Below are 22,856 nucleotides of genomic sequence, written 5' to 3' on the forward strand. Positions count from 1 at the left end.
TCAGCCCAGAGCCATGTGTGTCAGTTCAGCCCAGAGCCATGTATATCAGTTCAGCCCAGAGCCATGTATATCAGTTCAGCCCAGAGCCATGTATATCAGTTCAGCCCAGAGCCATGTATATCAGCTCAGCCCAGAGCCATGTGTATCAGTTCAGCCCAGAGCCATGTATATCAGTTCAGCCCAGAGCCATGTATATCAGTTCAGCCCAGAGCCATGTATATCAGTTCAGCCCGAGCCATGTGTATCAGTTCAGTTCAGCCCAGAGCCATGTATATCAGTTCAGCCCGAGCCATGTGCATCAGTTCAGCCCAGAGCCATGTATATCAGCTCAGCCCAGAGCCATGTATATCAGTTCAGCCCAGAGCCATGTATATCAGTTCAGCCCGAGCCATGTGTATCAGTTCAGCCCAGAGCCATGTATATCAGTTCAGCCCGAGCCATGTGCATCAGTTCAGCCCAGAGCCATGTATATGTTCAGCCCAGAGCCATGTATATGTTCAGCCCAGAGCCATGTATATCAGTTCAGCCCAGAGCCATGTATATCAGTTCAGCCCAGAGCCATGTGTATCAGTTCAGCCCAGAGCCATGTATAAACATGTATATCATCTGCAAAGTGTAACGGCGTTCGTCTGTCGAAAGAGAGTCGGACCAAAATGCAGCGTGGTGGTTACTCATGTTCTTTAATGAAACTGAACGATACATGAAATAACTATAAATATATACAAAACAACAAACGGAACGTGAAAACCTATACAGCCTGTCTGGTGAACAACTAACACAGAGACAGGAACAATCACCCACGAAAACACTCACGGAATATGGCTGCCTAAATATGGTTCCCAATCAGAGACAACGATAAATCACCTGACTCTGATTGAGAACCGCCTCGGGCAGCCATAGACTAATTAGTCACCCCACAAAACCCCAAGACAAAAAAAACACACCACAATAACCCATGTCACACCCTGGCCTGACCAAACAAATAAAGAAAACACACAATACTAAGACCAAGGCGTGACACAAAGGTATACAGTCTACTGGTGCATTATGCTATGACTGTGGTTCTTTACACTAGTTTGTCCCATAGCACTCAGTCAAACAACTTCACAAAGTTTACTATTGAGTTTAATTATTAGTCAGAAGTCTAGTTGTCGTCGTACTGTATGTGTATAGATGAAGGCCTGAATCAAACAGTGAGTGAATACATGTCATGTCAGCACTGAAACAGAGGCATACACCATAAACACGGAATACATGTTCCCATATACACTAGCTAGGTATCTGTGCCTGTTAGGCCCTTCCCCCTCACCCGCCCCCCCCCAGACATAGGTTCAAATAGTATTCAAAATATTTTGCTTTAGTCTTCCTGGAGTGCCAGGATGTGCTCATTTCGGGACTACTCCATTGGTTCCATTGCACCAGGGTAGCTGGTGCAATGCTAAAGAATTGGAAATATTGCAAATCCCATTTGAACCCAGGTATGATCCTCAGCCCTCCACCCAAAGCCTGCTCGGCTTGTGTCCTCTCCTACCTTTCCTCTAAAGTAATTAAAGTGGCAGGTGTTGCCAGCTAGCCAGATGACATGTCTGAGCATGAATCTTTGGAGAGCTTTGCATTTTGATCCACACCCTGTAGACCCTGTATTAGCTCTATTAGCTGTACTAGAACCCTGTATTAGCTGTACTAGCTGTATTAGCTGTATTAGCTGTACTAGCTGTATTAGCTGTACTATCTGTATTAGCTGTATTAGCTGTATTAGCTGTACTAGCTGTATTAGCTGTATTAGCTGTATTAGCTGTACTATCTGTATTAGCTGTACCTGCTGTATTAGCTGTACTAGCTGTATTAGATGTATTAGCTGTACTATCTGTAGTAGCTGTATTAGCTGTATTAGCTGTACTAGCTGTATTAGCTGTATTAGCTGTATTAGCTGTATTAGCTGTACTATCTGTATTAGCTGTATTAGCTGTACTATCTGTAGTAGCTGTATTAGCTGTACTAGCTGTACTAGCTGTATTAGCTGTATTAGCTGTACTAGCTGTATTAGCTGTATTAGCTGTATTAGCTGTATTAGCTGTATTAGCTGTATTAGCTGTACTATCTGTATTAGCTGTATTAGCTGTATTAGCTGTACTATCTGTAGTAGCTGTATTAGCTGTACTAGCTGTATTAGCTGTATTAGCTGTACTATCTGTATTAGCTGTATTAGCTGTACTATCTGTAGTAGCTGTATTAGCTGTATTAGCTGTACTATCTGTAGTAGATGTATTAGCTGTATTGGCTGTACTATCTGTATTAGCTGTATTAGCTGTATTAGCTGTAGACCCTGTACTAGCTGTACAAGCTGTAGACCCTGTACTAGCTGTGCTAGCTGTATACCTTGTACTAGCTGTGCTAGCTGTAAACCCTGTACTAGCTGTGCTAGCTGTAGTAGCTGTACTAGCTGTGTTAGCTGTAGTAGCTGTAAACCCTGTACTAGCTGTACTAGCTGTGTTAGCTGTAGTAGCTGTAGACCCTGTACTAGCTGTACTAGATGTAGTAGCTGTAGATCCTGTACTAGCTGTACCCGCTGTGTTAGCTGTAGACCCTGTACTAGCTGTTGTAGCTGTATACCTTGTACTAGCTGTGTTAGCTGTAGTAGCTGTAGACCCTGTACTAGCTGTACTAGCTGTACTAGCTGTGTTAGCTGTAGTAGCTGTAGACCCTGTACTAGCTGTACTAGCTGTGTTAGCTGTAGTAGTTGTAGACCCTGTACTAGCTGTACTAGCTGTGTTAGCTGTAGTAGCTGTAGACCCTGTACTAGCTGTACTAGCTGTGTTAGCTGTAGTAGCTGTAGATCCTGTACTAGCTGTACTAGCTGTGTTAGCTGTAGTAGCTGTAGATCCTGTACTAGCTGTGTTAGCTGTAGTAGCTGTAGACCCTGTAGTAGCTGTGTTAGCTGTAGTAGCTGTAGACCCTGTAGTAGCTGTAGATCCTGTACTAGCTGTAGACCCTGTGCTAGCTGTAGTAGCTGTAAACCCTGTACTAGCTGTATTAGCTGTAGACCCTGTACTAGCTGTGCTAGCTGTAGACCCTGTACTAGCTGTATTAGCTGTAGACCCTGTACTAGCTGTACAAGCTGTAGACCCTGTACTAGCTGTGCTAGCAATAGACCCTGTACTAGCTGTGCTAGCTGTAGTAGCTGTAAACCCTGTACTAGCTGTGCTGCTGTAAGCCCTGTACTAGCTGTAGTAGCTGTAGACCCTGTACTAGCTGTAGTAGCTGTAGACCCTGTACTAGCTGTAGACCCTGTACTAGCTGTATTAGCTGTAGACCCTGTACTAGCTGTGCTAGCTGTAGACCCTGTACTAGCTGTGCTAGCTGTAGACCCTGTACTAGCTGTGCTAGCTGTAGACCCTGTACTAGCTGTGCTAGCTGTAGTAGCTGTAAACCCTGTACTAGCTGTGCTAGCTGTAAACCCTGTACTAGCTGTGCTAGCTGTAAACCCTGTACTAGCTGTGCTAGCTGTAAACCCTGTACTAGCTGTGCTAGCTGTAAACCCTGTACTAGCTGTAGTAGCTGTAGACCCTGTACTAGCTGTAGACCCTGTACTAGCTGTACAAGCTGTAGTAGCTGTAGACCCTGTACTAGCTGTACTAGCTGTAGTAGCTGTAGAACCTGTGCTCGCTGTGTTAGCTGTAGTAGCTGTAGACCCTGTACTAGCTGTGTTAGCTGTAGTAGCTGTAGACCCTGTACTAGCTGTGTTAGCTGTAGTAGCTGTAGACCCTGTACTAGCTGTCCTAGCCCCAAAGGGAGTGGGAAAACACTCACATATGATCAGGACATGGGTTGATTTGATGTGTGTGAGTATTTGTGTAGACTTCTAGTCAGACTTAGGAATTCTAAACTAGTGAAGGCCATCTTAGATCAGGTCTAGCTGAAGTCAATACCTAGGTATTACAAAAAATAATATTGTATATTATCTACCTCCTTTAGTGTTTCCTTTCTGTAATGTCATCTAAGGAATCAAAGTCAATATCACACACATTATCAAAAGGCCGATGACCATCTAAACTAATCTGGTTAACTTCACAGACGTCTCTAACCTCTCCTCTCCCTTCTCTTCCGTCCCAGGGCCCACAAGGTTTCCAAGGCAACCCCGGAGAGGCTGGAGAGCCCGGATCAGCTGTAAGTATCCCATAATAGTTACCCGCAAGTGTGAGGACCTCTTCACATCCCCTCTTCAATCAATCAAATGTATTTATAAAGCCCTTTTTACATGAGCAGTTGTCACAAAGTGCATTATACGTCCTCATAAACACTCACACACACTAAAGAACACACACACACACACACTAAAGAACACACACACACACACTAAAGAACACACACACACACTAAAGAACACACACACACTAAAGAACTCACACACACACACACACACTAAAGAACACACACATACACACTTAAGAACGCACACACACAAACACGCTAAAGAACACACACATACACACTAAAGAACACACACATACACACTAAAGAACACACACGCGCGCACACTAAATAACATACATACACACTAAAGAACACACACATGCACTCCCTCCCTCCCTCTCTCTCTCACACACACACACACTCACACACACACACACACACACACACACACACATTCCTAGGATGGTGTGAGGGCATAATGAGAGCCACTGTGTTAATCTCCTCCTGCTGACGCCTGGACAGAAAGACAGACAGACAGACAGACAGACAGACAGACAGACAGACAGACAGACAGACAGACAGACAGACAGACAGACAGACAGACAGACAGACAGAAAGACAGACAGACAGACAGACAGACAGACAGACAGACAGACAGAAAGACAGACAGACAGACAGACAGACAGACAGACAGACAGACAGACACAGAAAGACAGACAGACAGACAGACAGACAGACAGACAGACAGACAGACAGACAGACAGACAGACAGACAGAAAGACAGACAGACAGACAGACAGACAGACAGACAGACAGACAGACAGACAGACAGACAGACAGAAAGACAGACAGACAGACAGACAGACAGACAGACAGACAGACAGGTCTACCGCCAACCTCCAGTCCACAGTTCATACATCGTTACCTGCAATTAGAATCAAACCTGCTGGGTATGTTGTTGGCAGGACCGGATGAATCACATCAGTTCCCAAACACACACACACACCACACCCACACACGCACCCGCACACACACACACACACACACACACACACACACACACACACACACACACACACACACACACACACACACACACACACACACACACACACACACACACACACACACACACACACACAAACACACACACACACACACACACACACACACACACACACACACACACACACACACACACACACACACACACACACACAAAAACATGTTATCCCCAAAAAAGTACCCTATTACAGAATCTGTAGCCAGGAAACAGCAGGCCAGAACACTCAGGTTAAAGAACCTTAAAAACCTCAAAGTTTACCGGTAAAGTCCATTCATTCTTCCCAGAGAAAGAGGCCATAAGAGGTCGCCAGAAACGTTCAAACATTTGTGAGAAGAAAAAAAACATCCTATTTTGCTTGTAAAAATGTGTATTGTTTGTTTTTAGCCGTACACATTGTCAATTCTCTTTCCTCTCCATTGTTATGCACTGTCCCGGCATAACTTGGCAAGATATGAGAATCAAAATAATATAAACCACTTCAAGACAGTTCCCATAATGATTGACATCGGGATGTTCGTTACCTCTGTCTGTCTGGATTACAACAGCTCCTCTTCTATAAACCACATCATAATTAACATCGTCTGTGGCCATGTTTTTTAAATATCTCCTCTGGCATCTCTTTAAAACCTTCTCAGCCAGGGGATCTAGTTAATATGAGAGGGAAATGCCTTTACAACACACACACACACAAACGCACACACACACACACACGCACGCACACACACACACACACACACACACACACACACACACACACACACACACACACACACACACACACACACACACACACACACACACACACACACACACACACACACACACACACCACACACACACACACACACACACACACACACACACACGCACGCACACACACACACACACACTCCGTCTCTCCTGTCGCTGTAGTGTATTCCCTCTACAGCAGTGCCCTCCAGTGGCTGTGTGTGGTAACTGTCTGTCTGACAAACTGTTACTGTTCTGTGTGGTAACTGTCTGTCTGACTGACTGATACTATTCTGTGTGGTAACTGTCTGTCTGACTGTTTCTGTTCTGTGTGGAAACTGTCTGTCTGACTAACTGACTGACTGTCTCTGTTCTGTGTGAAAACTGTCTGTCTGTCTGACTGTTTCTGTTCTGTGTGGAAACTGTCTGTCTGACTAACTGACTGACTGTCTCTGTTCTGTGTGGTAGCTGTCTGTCTGACTGACTGTTACTGTTCTGTGTGGTAACTGTCTGTCTGTCTGTTTCTGTTCTGTGTGGAAACTGTCTGTCTGACTAACTGACTGACTGTCTCTGTTCTGTGTGAAAACTGTCTGTCTGTCTGTCTGACTGTTTCTGTTCTGTGTGGAAACTGTCTGTCTGACTAACTGACTGACTGTCTCTGTTCTGTGTGGTAGCTGTCTGTCTGACTGACTGTTACTGTTCTGTGTGGTAACTGTCTGTCTGTCTGTCTGTCTGTCTGTCTGTCTGTCTGTCTGTCTGTCTGTCTGTCTGTCTGTCTGTCTGTCTGTCTGTCTGTCTGTTCTGACTAACTGTCTCTGTTCTCTCCTGACAGGGCTCGTTGGGTCCCCGTGGTCCACCCGGACCCTCTGGTAAACCTGGAGATGATGTAAGTAGAACTACTGACACCTTCACTGTCAAACACACAGCTGGAGACTCTTCCGCTATTGAGGAAGTGTTTTATACTTGAAACTAACACTGTCAAACACAGCCCCCCGATCCATACACACGAATGTTGGCTGCTGGCAGACTGTTCACCAATAAAGTAAAAAAAACACTATAAAGTATTGTTACACTGTCCTAAACAATTCCCCCACGCATATAAACGTCATGCCAACTAGGGCCAGGAGGTTTTCCCGATGTGGTAATGTTACATGGTGATCCTTCAGGGCCTTCTACTACGGTCCATCTGGTAAAGTCCATGTGTGAGGCAGTCAGTATTACACTCCCCGTCCAAACTCCTCCCACACCCATGTATTCTCCCCTCCACAGTCACAATGACATGTTTTCCCCATTGGCTCGGTGACTGGTCATGTGATCATGATGATAAACGGTCATCTGATATGAATGTGATAATCATTACAGCTCCCAGCGGTACTGTATCTGCACCGAACACCGTCTCCACCAACCCACCACCGTATCCCATCGTCCCCACCAACCCACCACCATATCCCATCTTCACCACCAACCCACCACCATATCCCATCTTCACCACCAACCCACCACCATATCCCATCTTCACCACCAACCCACCACCATATCCCATCTTCACCACCAACCCACCACCATATCTCATCTTCACCACCAACCCACCACCATATCCCATCTTCTCCACCACCAACCCACCACCATATCTCATCTTCACCACCAACCCACCACCATATCCCATCTTCACCACCAACCCCACCAACCCACCCCACCACATATCCCATCCCATCTTCCCACCAACCCACCACCATATCCCATCTTCCCCACCAACCCACCACCATATCCCATCTTCCCCACCAACCCACCACCATATCCCATCTTCCCCACCAACCCACCACCATATCCCATCTTCCCCACCAACCCCACCACCATATCCCATCTTCCCCACCAACCCACCACCGTATCCCATCTTCACCACCAACCCACCACCATATCCCATCTTCACCACCAACCCACCACCATATCCCATCTTCCCCACCAACCCACCACCATATCCATCTTCACCACCAACCCACCACCATATCCCATTATCACCACCAACCCACCACCATATCCCATCTCATCTTCACCACCAACCCACCACCATATCCCATCTTCACCACCAACCCCACCAACCCACCACCATATCCCATCTTCACCACCAACCCACCACCATATCCCATCTTCCCCACCAACCCACCACCATATCCCATCTTCCCCCACCACCACCCACCACACCACCACCATATCCCATCTTCACCACCAACCCACCACCATATCCCATCTTCCCCACCAACCCACCACCATATCCCATCTTCACCACCAACCCACCAACATATCCCATCTTCACCACCAACCCCACCACCATATCCCATCTTCACCACCAACCCACCACCATATCCCATCTTCACCACCAACCCACCACCATATCCCATCTTCCCCACCAACCCACCACCATATCCCATCTTCACCACCAACCCACCACCATATCCCATCTTCACCACCAACCCCACCAACCACCACCATATCCCATCTTCCCCACCAACCCACCACCATATCCCATCTTCACCACCAACCCACCACCATATCCCATCTTCACCACCAACCCACCACCATATCCCATCTTCACCACCAACCCACCAACCCACCACCATATCCCATCTTCACCACCAACCCCACCAACCCACCACCATATCCCATCTTCCCCACCAACCCCACCATCTTCACCCACCCCATCTTCACCATATCCATATCATCTTCACCACCAACCCCACCAACCCACCACCATATCCCATCTTCACCACCAACCCCCCAACCCACCACCATATCCCATCTTCCCCACCACCACCCTTCACCACAACCCACCACCCTATCCCATCTTCACCACCAACCCACCACCATATCCCATCTTCCCCACCAACCCACCACCATATCCCATCTTCACCACCAACCCACCACCATATCCCATCTTCACCACCAACCCCACCAACCCACCACCATATCCCATCTTCACCACCAACCCCACCAACCCACCACCATATCCCACCTACCCCACCAACCCACCACCATATCCCATCTTCCCCACCAACCCCACCAACCCACCACCATATCCCATCTTCACCACCACCACCCCACTTCAACCCACCACCATATCCCATCTTCCCCCACCAACCCCTTCACCAACCCACCACCATATCCCATCTTCCCCACCAACCCACCACCATATCCCATCTTCCCCACCAACCCCACCAACCCACCACCATATCCCATCTTCTCCACCAACCCCACCAACCCCACCAACCCACCACCATATCCCATCTTCACCACCAACCCCACCAACCCACCACCATATCCCATCTTCCCCACCAACCCCACCAACCCACCACCATATCCCATCTTCACCACCAACCCACCACCATATCCCATCTTCACCACCAACCCACCACCATATCCCATCTTCACCACCAACCCCACCAACCCACCACCATATCCCATCTTCACCACCAACCCACCACCATATCCCATCTTCACCACCAACCCCACCACCCACCACCATATCCCATCTTCCCCACCAACCCACCACCATATCCCATCTTCACCACCAACCCCACCAACCCACCACCATATCCCATCTTCACCACCAACCCACCACCATATCCCATCTTCACCACCAACCCACCACCATATCCCATCTTCCCCACCAACCCACCACCATATCCCATCTTCCCCACCAACCCACCACCATATCCCATCTTCACCACCAACCCACCACCATATCCCATCTTCCCCACCAACCCCACCACCATATCCCATCTTCCCCACCACCCCACCAACCCACCACCATATCCCATCTTCACCACCAACCCACCAACCCACCACCATATCCCATCTTCACCACCAACCCACCACCATATCCCATCTTCACCACCAACCCACCACCATATCCCATCTTCACCACCAACCCACCACCATATCCCATCTTCACCACCAACCCACCACCATATCCCATCTTCACCACCAACCCACCACCATATCCCATCTTCACCACCAACCCCACCAACCCCACCACCATATCCCATCTTCACCACCAACCCACCACCATATCCCATCTTCACCACCAACCCCACCAACCCACCACCATATCCCATCTTCACCACCAACCCACCACCATATCCCATCTTCACCACCAACCCACCACCATATCCCATCTTCACCACCAACCCACCAACCCACCACCATATCCCATCTTCACCACCAACCCCACCAACCCACCACCATATCCCATCTTCACCACCAACCCCACCAACCCACCACCATATCCCATCTTCACCACCAACCCACCACCATATCCCATCTTCACCACCAACCCACCACCATATCCCATCTTCACCACCAACCCACCACCATATCCCATCTTCACCACCAACCCACCAACCCACCACCATATCCCATCTTCACCACCAACCCCACCACCACCCATCTTCACCATATCCCATCTTCACCACCAACCCCACCAACCCACCACCATATCCCATCTTCACCAACCCAACCATATCCACCACCCCACCACCATATCCCATCTTCACCACCAACCCACCACCATATCCCATCTTCACCACCAACCCACCACCATATCCCATCTTCACCACCAATCCACCACCCCACCACCATATCCCATCTTCACCACCAACCCACCACCATATCCCATCTTCCCCACCAACCCACCACCATATCCCATCTTCTTCACCACACCACCAACCCACCACCATATCCATCTTCACCACCAACCCACCACCATATCCCATCTTCACCACCAACCCACCAACCCACCACCATATCCCATCTTCCCCACCAACCCACCACCATATCCCATCTTCACCACCAACCCACCACCATATCCCATCTTCACCACCAACCCACCACCATATCCCATCTTCACCACCAACCCCATCTTCACCACCAACCCACCACCATATCCCATCTTCACCACCAACCCACCACCATATCCCATCTTCACCACCAACCCACCACCATATCCCATCTTCACCACCAACCCACCACCATATCCCATCTTCACCACCAACCCCACCAACCCACCACCATATCCCATCTTCACCACCAACCCACCACCATATCCCATCTTCCCCACCAACCCACCACCATATCCCATCTTCACCACCAACCCACCACCATATCCCATCTTCACCACCAACCCACCACCATATCCCATCTTCACCACCAACCCACCACCATATCCCATCTTCACCACCAACCATCACCAACCCACCACCATATCCCTTCATCTTCCCCACCAACCCACCACCATATCCCATCTTCACCACCAACCCACCACCATATCCCATCTTCACCACCAACCCACCACCACCACCATATCCCATCTTCACCACCAACCCCACCAACCCACCACCATATCCCATCTTCACCACCAACCCACCACCATATCCCATCTTCCCCACCAACCCACCACCATATCCCATCTTCACCACCAACCCCACCACCACCATATCCCATCTTCCCCACCAACCCTTCACCACCAACCCACCACCATATCCCATCTTCACCACCAACCCACCACCATATCCCATCTTCACCACCAACCCACCACCATATCCCATCTTCACCACCACAATCCCTTCCACCAACCCACCACCATATCCCATCTTCACCACCAACCCACCACCACCATCCCATCTTCACCACCAACCCACCACCATATCCCATCTTCACCACCAACCCACCACCATATCCCATCTTCACCACCAACCCCACCACCATATCCCATCTTCACCACCAACCCACCACCATATCCCATCTTCACCCCACCACCATATCCCATCTTCACCCACCACCATATCCCATCTTCCCCACCAACCCACCAACCCACCACCATATCCCATCTTCACCACCAACCCACCACCATATCCCATCTTCACCACCAACCCACCACCATATCCCACCACCATATCCCCATCTCCCATCTTCCACCAACCCACCACCATATCCCATCTTCACCACCAACCCACCACCATATCCCATCTTCACCACCAACCCACCACCATATCCTTCATCTTCACCACCAACCCACCACCATATCCCATCTTCACCACCAACCCACCACCATATCCCATCTTCACCACCAACCCACCAACCCACCACCATATCCCATCTTCCCCACCAACCCACCACCATATCCCATCTTCACCACCAACCCACCACCATATCCCATCTTCCCATCTTCCCCACCCACCACCATATCCCATCTTCACCACCAACCCACCACCATATCCCATCTTCACCACCACCACCATATCCATCTTCCCACCATATCACCATATCCCATCTTCTCCCACCAACCCACCACCATATCCCATCTTCTCCACCAACCCACCACCATATCCCATCTTCACCACCAACCCACCACCATATCCCATCTTCACCACCAACCCACCAACCCACCACCATATCCATCTTCTCCACCAACCCACCACCATATCCCATCTTCACCACCAACCCACCACCATATCCCATCTTCACCACCAACCCACCACCATATCCCATCTTCACCACCAACCCACCAACATATCCCATCTTCACCACCAACCCACCACCATATCCCATCTTCACCACCAACCCACCACCATATCCCATCTTCACCACCAACCCACCACCATATCCCATCTTCACCACCAACCCACCAACATATCCCATCTTCACCACCAACCCCACCACCATATCCCATCTTCACCACCACCACCCACCAACCCACCACCATATCCCATCTTCTCCACCAACCCACCACCATATCCCATCTTCTCCAACCCAACCCCACCACCATATCCCATCTTCACCCCACCAATCCCCACCACCATATCCCATCTTCATCTTCCCACCAACCCACCACCATATCCCATCTTCACCACCAACCCACCACCATATCCCATCTTCACCACCAACCCACCACCATATCCCATCTTCATCTTCACCACCAACCCACCACCCACCCACCACCATATCCCATCTTCACCACCAACCCACCACCATATCCCATCTTCTCCACCAACCCACCACCATATCCCATCTTCACCCACCACCATATCCCATCTTCACCATATCCCATCTTCTTTTCCACCAACCCACCACCATATCCCATCTTCTCCACCAACCCACCACCATATCCCATCTTCACCACCAACCCACCACCATATCCCATCTTCACCACCAACCCACCACCATATCCCATCTTCACCACCAACCCACCAACCCACCACCATATCCCATCTTCCCACCAACCCACCACCATATCCCATCTTCACCACCAACCCACCACCATATCCCATCTTCACCACCAACCCACCACCATATCCCATCTTCACCACCAACCCCACCAACCCACCACCATATCCCATCTTTCACCACCAACCCCACCACCACCACCATATCCCATCTTCACCACCAACCCACCACCATATCCCATCTTCACCACCAACTCCACCACCACCATATCCCATCTTCACCACCAACCCACCACCATATCCCATCTTCACCACCAACCCACCAACATATCCCATCGTCACCACCAACCCACCACCATATCCCATCTTCACCACCAACCCACCAACCCACCACCATATCCCATCTTCTCCACCAACCCCACCACCACCATATCCCATCTTCACCACCAACCCCACCAACCCACCACCATATCCCATCTTCACCACCAACCCACCACCATATCCCATCTTCACCACCAACCCCACCAACCCACCACCATATCCCATCTTCACCACCAACCCACCACCATATCCCATCTTCCCCACCAACCCACCACCATATCCCATCTTCACCACCAACCCACCACCATATCCCATCTTCACCACCAACCCACCACCATATCCCATCTTCACCACCAACCCACCACCATATCCCATCTTCACCACCAACCCACCAACCCACCACCATATCCCATCTTCCCACCAACCCACCACCATATCCCATCTTCACCACCAACCCACCACCATATCCCATCTTCACCACCAACCCACCAACCCACCACCATATCCCATCTTCACCACCAACCCACCACCATATCCCATCTTCACCACCAACCCACCAACCCACCACCATATCCCATCTTCACCACCAACCACCACCAACCCACCACCATATCCCATCTTCACCACCAACCCACCACCATATCCCATCTTCCCCACCAACCCACCACCATATCCCATCTTCACCACCAACCCACCACCATATCCCATCTTCCCCACCAACCCACCAACCCACCACCATATCCCATCTTCACCACCAACCCACCACCATATCCCATCTTCACCACCAACCCACCACCATATCCCATCTTCACCACCAACCCACCAACCCACCACCATATCCCATCTTCCCCACCAACCCCACCAACCCATTCACCACACCAACCCACTACCATATCCCATCTTCACCACCAACCCACCACCATATCCCATCTTCACCACCAACCCACCACCATATCCCATCTTCCCCACCAACCCACCACCATATCCCATCTTCACCACCAACCCACCACCATATCCCATCTTCACCACCAACCCACCACCATATCCCATCTTCACCACCAACCCCACCAACCCACCACCATATCCCATCTTCACCACCAACCCACCACCATATCCCATCTTCACCACCAACCCACCACCATATCCCATCTTCACCACCAACCCACCACCATATCCCATCCCCATCTTCACCACCAACCCCACCAACCCACCACCATATCCCATCTTCACCACCACCACCCACCACCATATCCCATCTTCACCACCAACCCACCACCATATCCCATCTTCACCACCAACCCACCACCATATCCCAACCCACCACCATATCCCATCTTCACCACCAACCCACCACCATATCCCATCTTCACCACCAACCCACCACCATATCCCATCTTCACCACCAACCCACCACCATATCCCATCTTCACCACCAACCCACCACCATATCCCATCTTCCCCACCAACCCACCACCATATCCCATCTTCACCACCAACCCACCACCATATCCCATCTTCACCACCAACCCACCACCATATCCCATCTTCACCACCAACCCACCACCATATCCCATCTTCACCACCAACCCACCACCATATCCCATCTTCACCACCAACCCACCACCATATCCCATCTTCACCACCAACCCACCACCATATCCCATCTTCACCACCAACCCCACCAACCCACCACCATATCCCATCTTCACCACCAACCCACCACCATATCCCATCTTCACCACCAACCCACCACCATATCCCATCTTCACCACCAACCCACCACCATATCCCATCTTCACCACAACCCACCACCATATCCCCACCACCACCATATCCATCTTCACCACCAACCCACCAACCCACCACCATATCCCATCTTCATCTTCAACCCACCAACCCACCACCATATCCCATCTTCACCACCAACCCACCAACCCACCACCATATCCCATCTTCTCCACCAACCCACCACCATATCCCATCTTCACCACCAACCCACCACCATATCCCATCTTCACCACCAACCCACCACCATATCCCATCTTCACCACCAACCCCACCAATCCCCACCACCATATCCCATCCCATCTCCCACCAACCCACCACCATATCCCATCTTCTCCACCAACCCACCACCATATCCCATCTTCACCACCAACCCACCACCATATCCCATCTTCTCCACCAACCCACCACCATATCCCATCTTCACCACCAACCCACCACCATATCCCATCTTCTCCACCAACCCACCACCATATCCCATCTTCACCACCAACCCACCACCATATCCCATCTTCACCACCAACCCACCACCATATCCCATCTTCACCACCAACCCACCACCATATCCCATCTTCACCACCAACCCACCACCATATCCCATCTTCACCACCACCCCACCACCATATCCCATCTTCACCACCAACCCACCACCATATCCCATCTTCACCACCAACCCACCACCATATCCCATCTTCACCACCAACCCCACCAACCCACCACCATATCCCATCTTCACCACCAACCCACCAACCCACCACCATATCCCATCTTCACCACCAACCCACCACCATATCCCATCTTCACCACCAACCCACCACCATATCCCATCTTCACCACCAACCCACCACCATATCCCATCTTCACCACCAACCCACCACCATATCCCATCTTCACCACCAACCCACCAACCCACCACCATATCCCATCTTCACCACCAACCCACCACCATATCCCATCTTCACCACCAACCCACCACCATATCCCATCTTCACCACCAACCCACCACCATATCCCATCTTCTTCCACCAACCCCACCAACCCACCACCACCATCCCATCTTCACCACCAACCCCACCAACCCACCACCATATCCCATCTTCACCACCAACCCACCACCATATCCCATCTTCACCACCAACCCACCACCATATCCCATCTTCACCACCAACCCACCACCCTATCCCATCTTCACCACCAACCCACCACCATATCCCATCTTCTCCACCAACCCCACCATACCCACCACCATATCCCATCTTCACCACCAACCCCACCAACCCACCACCATATCCCATCTTCACCACCAACCCCACCAACCCACCACCATATCCCATCTTCACCACCAACCCACCAACCCACCACCATATCCCATCTTCACCACCAACCCACCAACCCACCACCATATCCCATCTTCCCCAGTGACTGACTCCTGTGGAATCGAAGACTTAATTCAACTCCGATGGAGTCAAATGTAACACTGTTTGTTTTGTGGTTTATATTGGTCCCATATTGTGTTAAAACTACTCTGGTCATGGTGTTAATAGAGCTGTTTAGAGCTGTTTAAATTCAACTTCAACTGACATTTTACTTTTTTCGCTGTTGTTGTTTTTTATTTTAAATCAGCTCCCTTGACATTTTACAATTTAATGTGTCGTTTTGAATTAACAATCAATTTCAGCAGAGTTCAATTCCCTTTGAGTTATAAGGGTGTAAACTGTCCCATTATGGTGCTTTGTTATGTGTTGTTATGTGATATCCCTGTTAGAGCTTCCTGCAAGTTGAATTTAACAGGGATTTATACAGTCCCACCACACAACCTGCATTAAGTATGTCTGTCAGAGTAGGGGGGGGGGGGATTATAACTGAAGACTACCTACACCATGTAAACTGTCATAACTATCTCACTAATGTTTGCAATAAATCCAAATCCCTTACAGATTGGATTAGTTTAGGGAAAAATGTTTCTCTTTCTTTGTGTAGTTTAAAAGATAAATAACAATCAATGTACATGCCAAAACAGATATTGAAACAAACATTTTAGAAAATCAACCTGCAACGTAGCATCCTGGGAAAATATTGACATTGAGGCCTGTCCCATCCATAGATGTAACTTCCTGTCTCTGGTTTCTCTTAATGAAAGTTAAAAATTCACCGTCTCAATCACCTCCAGTTATCAACATTAACTCTAAGACTCTAAGTAGAGACAATTTAACCCCCCCAAAATTTTAACACTGTGATTTCAACTATCCTTGTTTTATTGTGTACGGTCCCTTTCTATGTCTTGTTCAACTCATTGTCTTATGGCTACTATGTGTAAATCCTTCATTATAATTGTTATAAATAGATATGCAGTTAGGGAGGGTAAAGAAATTAAAAATTAATATTGGAAATGCAATTCCTCCATTTAGCCACTAGGTGGTATCAGGCTGACCCAACAGTCATGTATCCGTCTATCCCCCAGGAAGCACTATTTGCTAACTGAATTTAAATGTTCAAACTAATTAGCATCAAAACCTAAATATGTTAATTATTTATTGATTCATTCATTTTTTTATCTTTTTTTATCTTTTGCTATTTATGTATTTAAAAAATATATATATATTTGACTATTTATGTATTATATTATTTTTATTTTTTTATCTTTTACTATTTATGTGTTGTATTTTTTGTGTTCATTGAATATTGTAACTAACTGGCCTACTGGCCCTCTTCTCCCTTCCGTCCTGTCTCTTCCTCTCTGTCTCTTCCTCTCTGTCTCTTCCTCTCTGTCTCTTCCTCTCTGTCTCTTCCTCTCTGTCTCTTCCTCTCTGTCTCTTCCTCTCTGTCTCTTCCTCTCTGTCTCTTTCTCCCTGCTAAAGGGTGAGGCTGGCAAACCCGGCAAAGGTGGTGAACGTGGACCTTCTGGTCCTCAGGTATGGTTTCATTTATCCCTTTATTTATCTGTTATTGGTTCATTCATCTGTTAATATAGCTCTTCATTTATCTCTTTATCATCTGTTATTGGTTCATTCATCTGTTAATATAGCTCTTCATTTATCCCTTCATTTATCTGTTATTGGTTCATTCATCTGTTAATATAGCTCTTCATTTATCCCTTCATTTATCTGTTATTGGTTCATTCATCTGTTAATATAGCTCTTCATTTATCCCTTTATTTATCTGTTATTGGTTCATTCATCTGTTAATATAGCTCTTCATTTATCCCTTCATTTATCTGTTATTGGTTCATTCATCTGTTAATATAGCTCTTCATTTATCCCTACATTTATCTGTTAATTTATCTACTCACAGTTAATTTATCTACTCACAGTTTTTCTCACAGCCTATTCATGCTGCCTCAGTAATTACATTTGTACACACACTAGACTCCAAGATGATTCAGTCAGATACAGTACAGTCAGAAGACTCTCCAAGATGATTCAGTCAGATACAGTCCAGTTAGAAGACTCTCCAAGATGATTCAGTCAGATACAGTACAGTTAGAAGACTCTCCAAGATGATTCAGTCAGATACAGTCCAGTTAGAAGACTCTCCAAGATGATTCAGTCAGATACAGTACAGTTAGAAGACTCTCCAAGATGATTCAGTCAGATACAGTCCAGTTAGAAGACTCTCCAAGATGATTCAGTCAGATACAGTCCAGTTAGAAGACTCTCCAAGATGATTCAGTCAGATACAGTACAGTTAGAAGACTCTCCAAGATGATTCAGTCAGATACAGTCCAGTTAGAAGACTCTCCAAGATGATTCAGTCAGATACAGTACAGTCAGAAGACTCTCCAAGATGATTCAGTCAGATACAGTCCAGTTAGAAGACTCTCCAAGATGATTCAGTCAGATACAGTACAGTTAGAAGACTCTCCAAGATGATTCAGTCAGATACAGTCCAGTTAGAAGACTCTCCAAGATGATTCAGTCAGACAAGACAAAGAGAGAAAGAGCTGTTCTCTACTAAATCAACCCTGATGTCACCTGGCCCTCTGGCCCTCTGGCCATCATATGCCTGGCTCTAAACCAGAGCAGGAAAGCAGATCCTGAGAATAACTGAATAGGGAAAAATAATTGAATTCTCTCTCATCTCTCCTTTATCTATCTATCTTTCTCTTTCTCTCTCTTCTTTTTTTAATGTTATTTTCTATTCTTCTCTACAACAGGGAGCTCGTGGATTCCCAGGAACTCCCGGTCTGCCTGGAATCAAGGGCCACAGAGTGAGTTATGTCATAGTTATGTCATAGTTATGTCATAGGAATGATAATACAAAATATATACTTTTTATTTAACCCTTACTTTACCAGGTAAGTTGACTGAGAACACATTCTCATTTATAGCAATGATCTGGGGAATAGTTACAGAGGAGAGGGGGGTGAGCCAGTTGGAAGCTGGGGATGATTAAGTAGCCAGATTCTGAATTTAGCCAGGACACCGGGGGTTAACACCCCTACACTTACGATAAGTAACATGGGCTCTTTAGTGACCACAGAGAGTCAGGACACCGGGGGTTAACACCCCTACACTTACGATAAGTAACATGGGCTCTTTAGTGACCACAGAGAGTCAGAACACCGGGGGTTAACACCCCTACTCTTACGATAAGTAACATGGGCTCTTTAGTGACCACAGAGAGTCAGGACACCGGGGGTTAACACCCCTACTCTTACGATAAGTAACATGGGCTCTTTGGTGACCACAGAGAGTCAGGACACCGGGGTTAACACCGCTACTCTTACGATAAGTAACATGGGCTCTTTAGTGACCACAGAGAGTCAGGACACCGGGGTTAACACCCCTACTCTTACGATAAGTAACATGGGCTCTTTAGTGACCACAGAGAGTCAGAACACCGGGGGTTAACACCCCTACTCTTACGATAAGTAACATGGGCTCTTTAGTGACCACAGAGAGTCAGGACACCGGGGGTTAACACCCCTACTCTTACGATAAGTAACATGGGCTCTTTAGTGACCACAGAGAGTCAGGAAACCGGGGGTTAACACCCCTACTCTTACGATAAGTAACATGGGATCTTTAGTGACCACAGAGAGTCAGGACACCGGGGGTTAACACCCCTACTCTTACGATAAGTAACATGGGCTCTTTATAGTGACCACAGAGAGTCAGGACACCGGGGGTTAACACCCCTACACTTACGATAAGTAACATGGGCTCTTTGGTGACCACAGAGAGTCAGGACACCGGGAGTTAACACCCCTACTCTTACGATAAGTAACATGGGCTCTTTGGTGACCACAGAGAGTATAACGTCCCATCCGAAAGACGGCACGCTACACAGGGCAATGTCCCCAATCACAGCCCTGGGGTAAGAGGAAAGAGTGCCTCCTACCTGCCGTCGGGCACCACTTCCAGCAGCATCTGGTCTCCCATCCAGGAAGTGACCCTGCTTAGCCTCAGAGGCCAGCGAGTAGTGGGAGGCTCGATGGCACTGTGTGCTGCTGGCTCTAATATGTAATACGGCATCTTCAAATGTGTTCTTTCCTGTCTAGCTGATTTTAGTGTCGTTGTATGTTTTCCTCTGTTCTGCTGCTGCAACAACGCCCAGTCAACGAGCCAGTGAAGATGCTCGGAATAATCCTTCACTGATTTTGACTCTTGGCTCTCAGTCAAATCAAATCGAATGTATTTTATACAGCCATTTTTACATCAGCCGATGATGTCACAAAGTCCCGCTCTCATGATATTGTGTTTATCTCCTCTCTCCAGGGTTATCCAGGTCTGGATGGACTCAAGGGAGAGGGTGGAGCTGCTGGTTCTAAGGTGGGAAGGACTCTACAATATAATTCTCTATCTATCTCTCTCAAGTTATTGTAATCTCACACATATCCTGGTTGACTTTCTTGTTTGTTTGTTACGTTGGGAAACCTGTCTAAACTTCCCTTCTGTACCAGAAACATCTCTTGAACCTTCTCTCTTTTTGCTGTCTCTCTCTCTCTGTCTTCTCTCTCTCTCCCTCTCTCCCTCCCTCTCTCTCTCTCTCTCTCTCTCTCTCTCTCTCTCTCTCTCTCTCTCTCTCTCTCTCTCTCTCTCTCTCTCTCTCTCTCTCTGTGTTCTGTTCTGTTGTAGGGTGAGTCTGGTGCTCCCGGTGAGAATGGCGCTCCAGGACCAATGGTGAGTACAGATGCAGAAGTGATGTAGCGTAGTACTGTATCTGTCACTTTGATTAGCTCCTGTAGACTGTGAACTACTCTCAATAGATCTGCCACACGTATGATATACAATATCTGATATGTTACTGGTCAGCTGTACAGATAATTCTGTTTACTGTTTACTGATTGTAACCTGTGCTCCTCTCTCTCTCTCCCTCTCTAAAGGGACCACGCGGTCTGCCTGGTGAGAGAGGTCGTCCCGGACCCTCTGGTTCTGCTGTAAGTACCTTCTCCTGGCCTAGAACTCAGCCTGAAACCTCCTGCTTAGAACTCATTCTAGAACTCCCGCCTAGAACTCAGTCTGGAACCTCCTGCTTAGAACTCATTCTAGAACTTCCCCCTAGAACTCAGCCTGAAACCTCCTGCTTTGGAACTCATTCTAGAACTTCCCCCTAGAACTCAGCCTGAAACCTCCTGCTTTGGAACACATTCTAGAACTTCCCCCTAGAACTCAGCCTGTAACCTCCTGCTTTGGAACACATTCTAGAACTTCCCCCTAGAACTCAGCCTGTAACCTCCTGCTTTGGAACTCATTCTAGAACTTCCCCTAGAACTCAGCCTCTAACCTCCTGCTTAGAACTCATTCCAGAACTCAAAATAGAGCTCCCAGAACCGTGTAACATGACCATGGTCTCTACTCATACCAGTCCCAGATCCGTACCCAGACTGTAGTGACCTCACAATTCGGAAAGTGAAAGTGAAGGACCTGAATCTCAAAGTCAAGACACAGACAGAGAGAGAACTCTAGCTGGCTTATAGCTAGCTCTCTGTTGAATACAATAATTATTGAATGATCATTTCATGTCATGACATGAATCATTACGTCTCAGTGTATGTTGAGTATATGTTGAGCTGGTCCTCTGCTGTGTGGTGACAGTATCTTGTGTTTCTTCTGTCTAGGGCGCTCGTGGTAATGACGGTCTGTCTGGCCCTGCTGGTCCTCCTGTAAGTCTTACAGTTTTATTCATTGTTTCATTTCACTATATATATATATATATATATATATATATATATATATATATATATATATATATATATATATATATATATATATATATATATATATATATATATATATACTGAGTATACAAAACATTAAGAACACCTGCTTTTGCCATGAGGTAGACTGGCCAGGTGAATCCAGGTGAAAGCTATGATCCCTTATTGATGTCACTTGTTAAATCCTCTTCAATCAGTGTAGATGAAGGTGAGGAGACAAGTTAAAGAAGGACTTTCAACCCTTGAGACATGTATTGTGTCTGTGTGCCATTCAGAGGGTGAATGGGCAAGACAAAACATTGAAGTGTCTTTAAACGGGGTGTGGTAGTAGGTGCCAGGCACACACAGTTTGGGTCAAGAACTGCAACCAGGTTGAGTTTTTCAC

At 47.9% G+C, this 22,856-nt stretch overlaps 1 protein-coding gene across 3 annotated transcripts in view; it reads left to right on the plus strand.

The window, feature by feature from the left end:
* Positions 1-22,856, plus strand: part of col2a1b (collagen, type II, alpha 1b) — a 110,097-nt gene that overhangs the window by 30,219 nt on the left and 57,022 nt on the right. For all 3 annotated transcript variants that reach the window (XM_052526399.1, XM_052526397.1, XM_052526398.1), the window contains 8 exons: positions 4,114-4,167; positions 6,822-6,875; positions 18,171-18,224; positions 19,466-19,519; positions 21,030-21,083; positions 21,390-21,434; positions 21,638-21,691; positions 22,373-22,417. In XM_052526399.1, the coding sequence (XP_052382359.1) occupies positions 4,114-4,167; positions 6,822-6,875; positions 18,171-18,224; positions 19,466-19,519; positions 21,030-21,083; positions 21,390-21,434; positions 21,638-21,691; positions 22,373-22,417 (414 nt within the window). The remainder of the gene's footprint in view (positions 1-4,113; positions 4,168-6,821; positions 6,876-18,170; positions 18,225-19,465; positions 19,520-21,029; positions 21,084-21,389; positions 21,435-21,637; positions 21,692-22,372; positions 22,418-22,856) is intronic.

Source organism: Oncorhynchus keta, chromosome 10 (genome assembly GCF_023373465.1).
Source record: "Oncorhynchus keta strain PuntledgeMale-10-30-2019 chromosome 10, Oket_V2, whole genome shotgun sequence".
In the NCBI taxonomy this organism is placed as follows: Eukaryota; Metazoa; Chordata; class Actinopteri; order Salmoniformes; family Salmonidae; genus Oncorhynchus; species Oncorhynchus keta.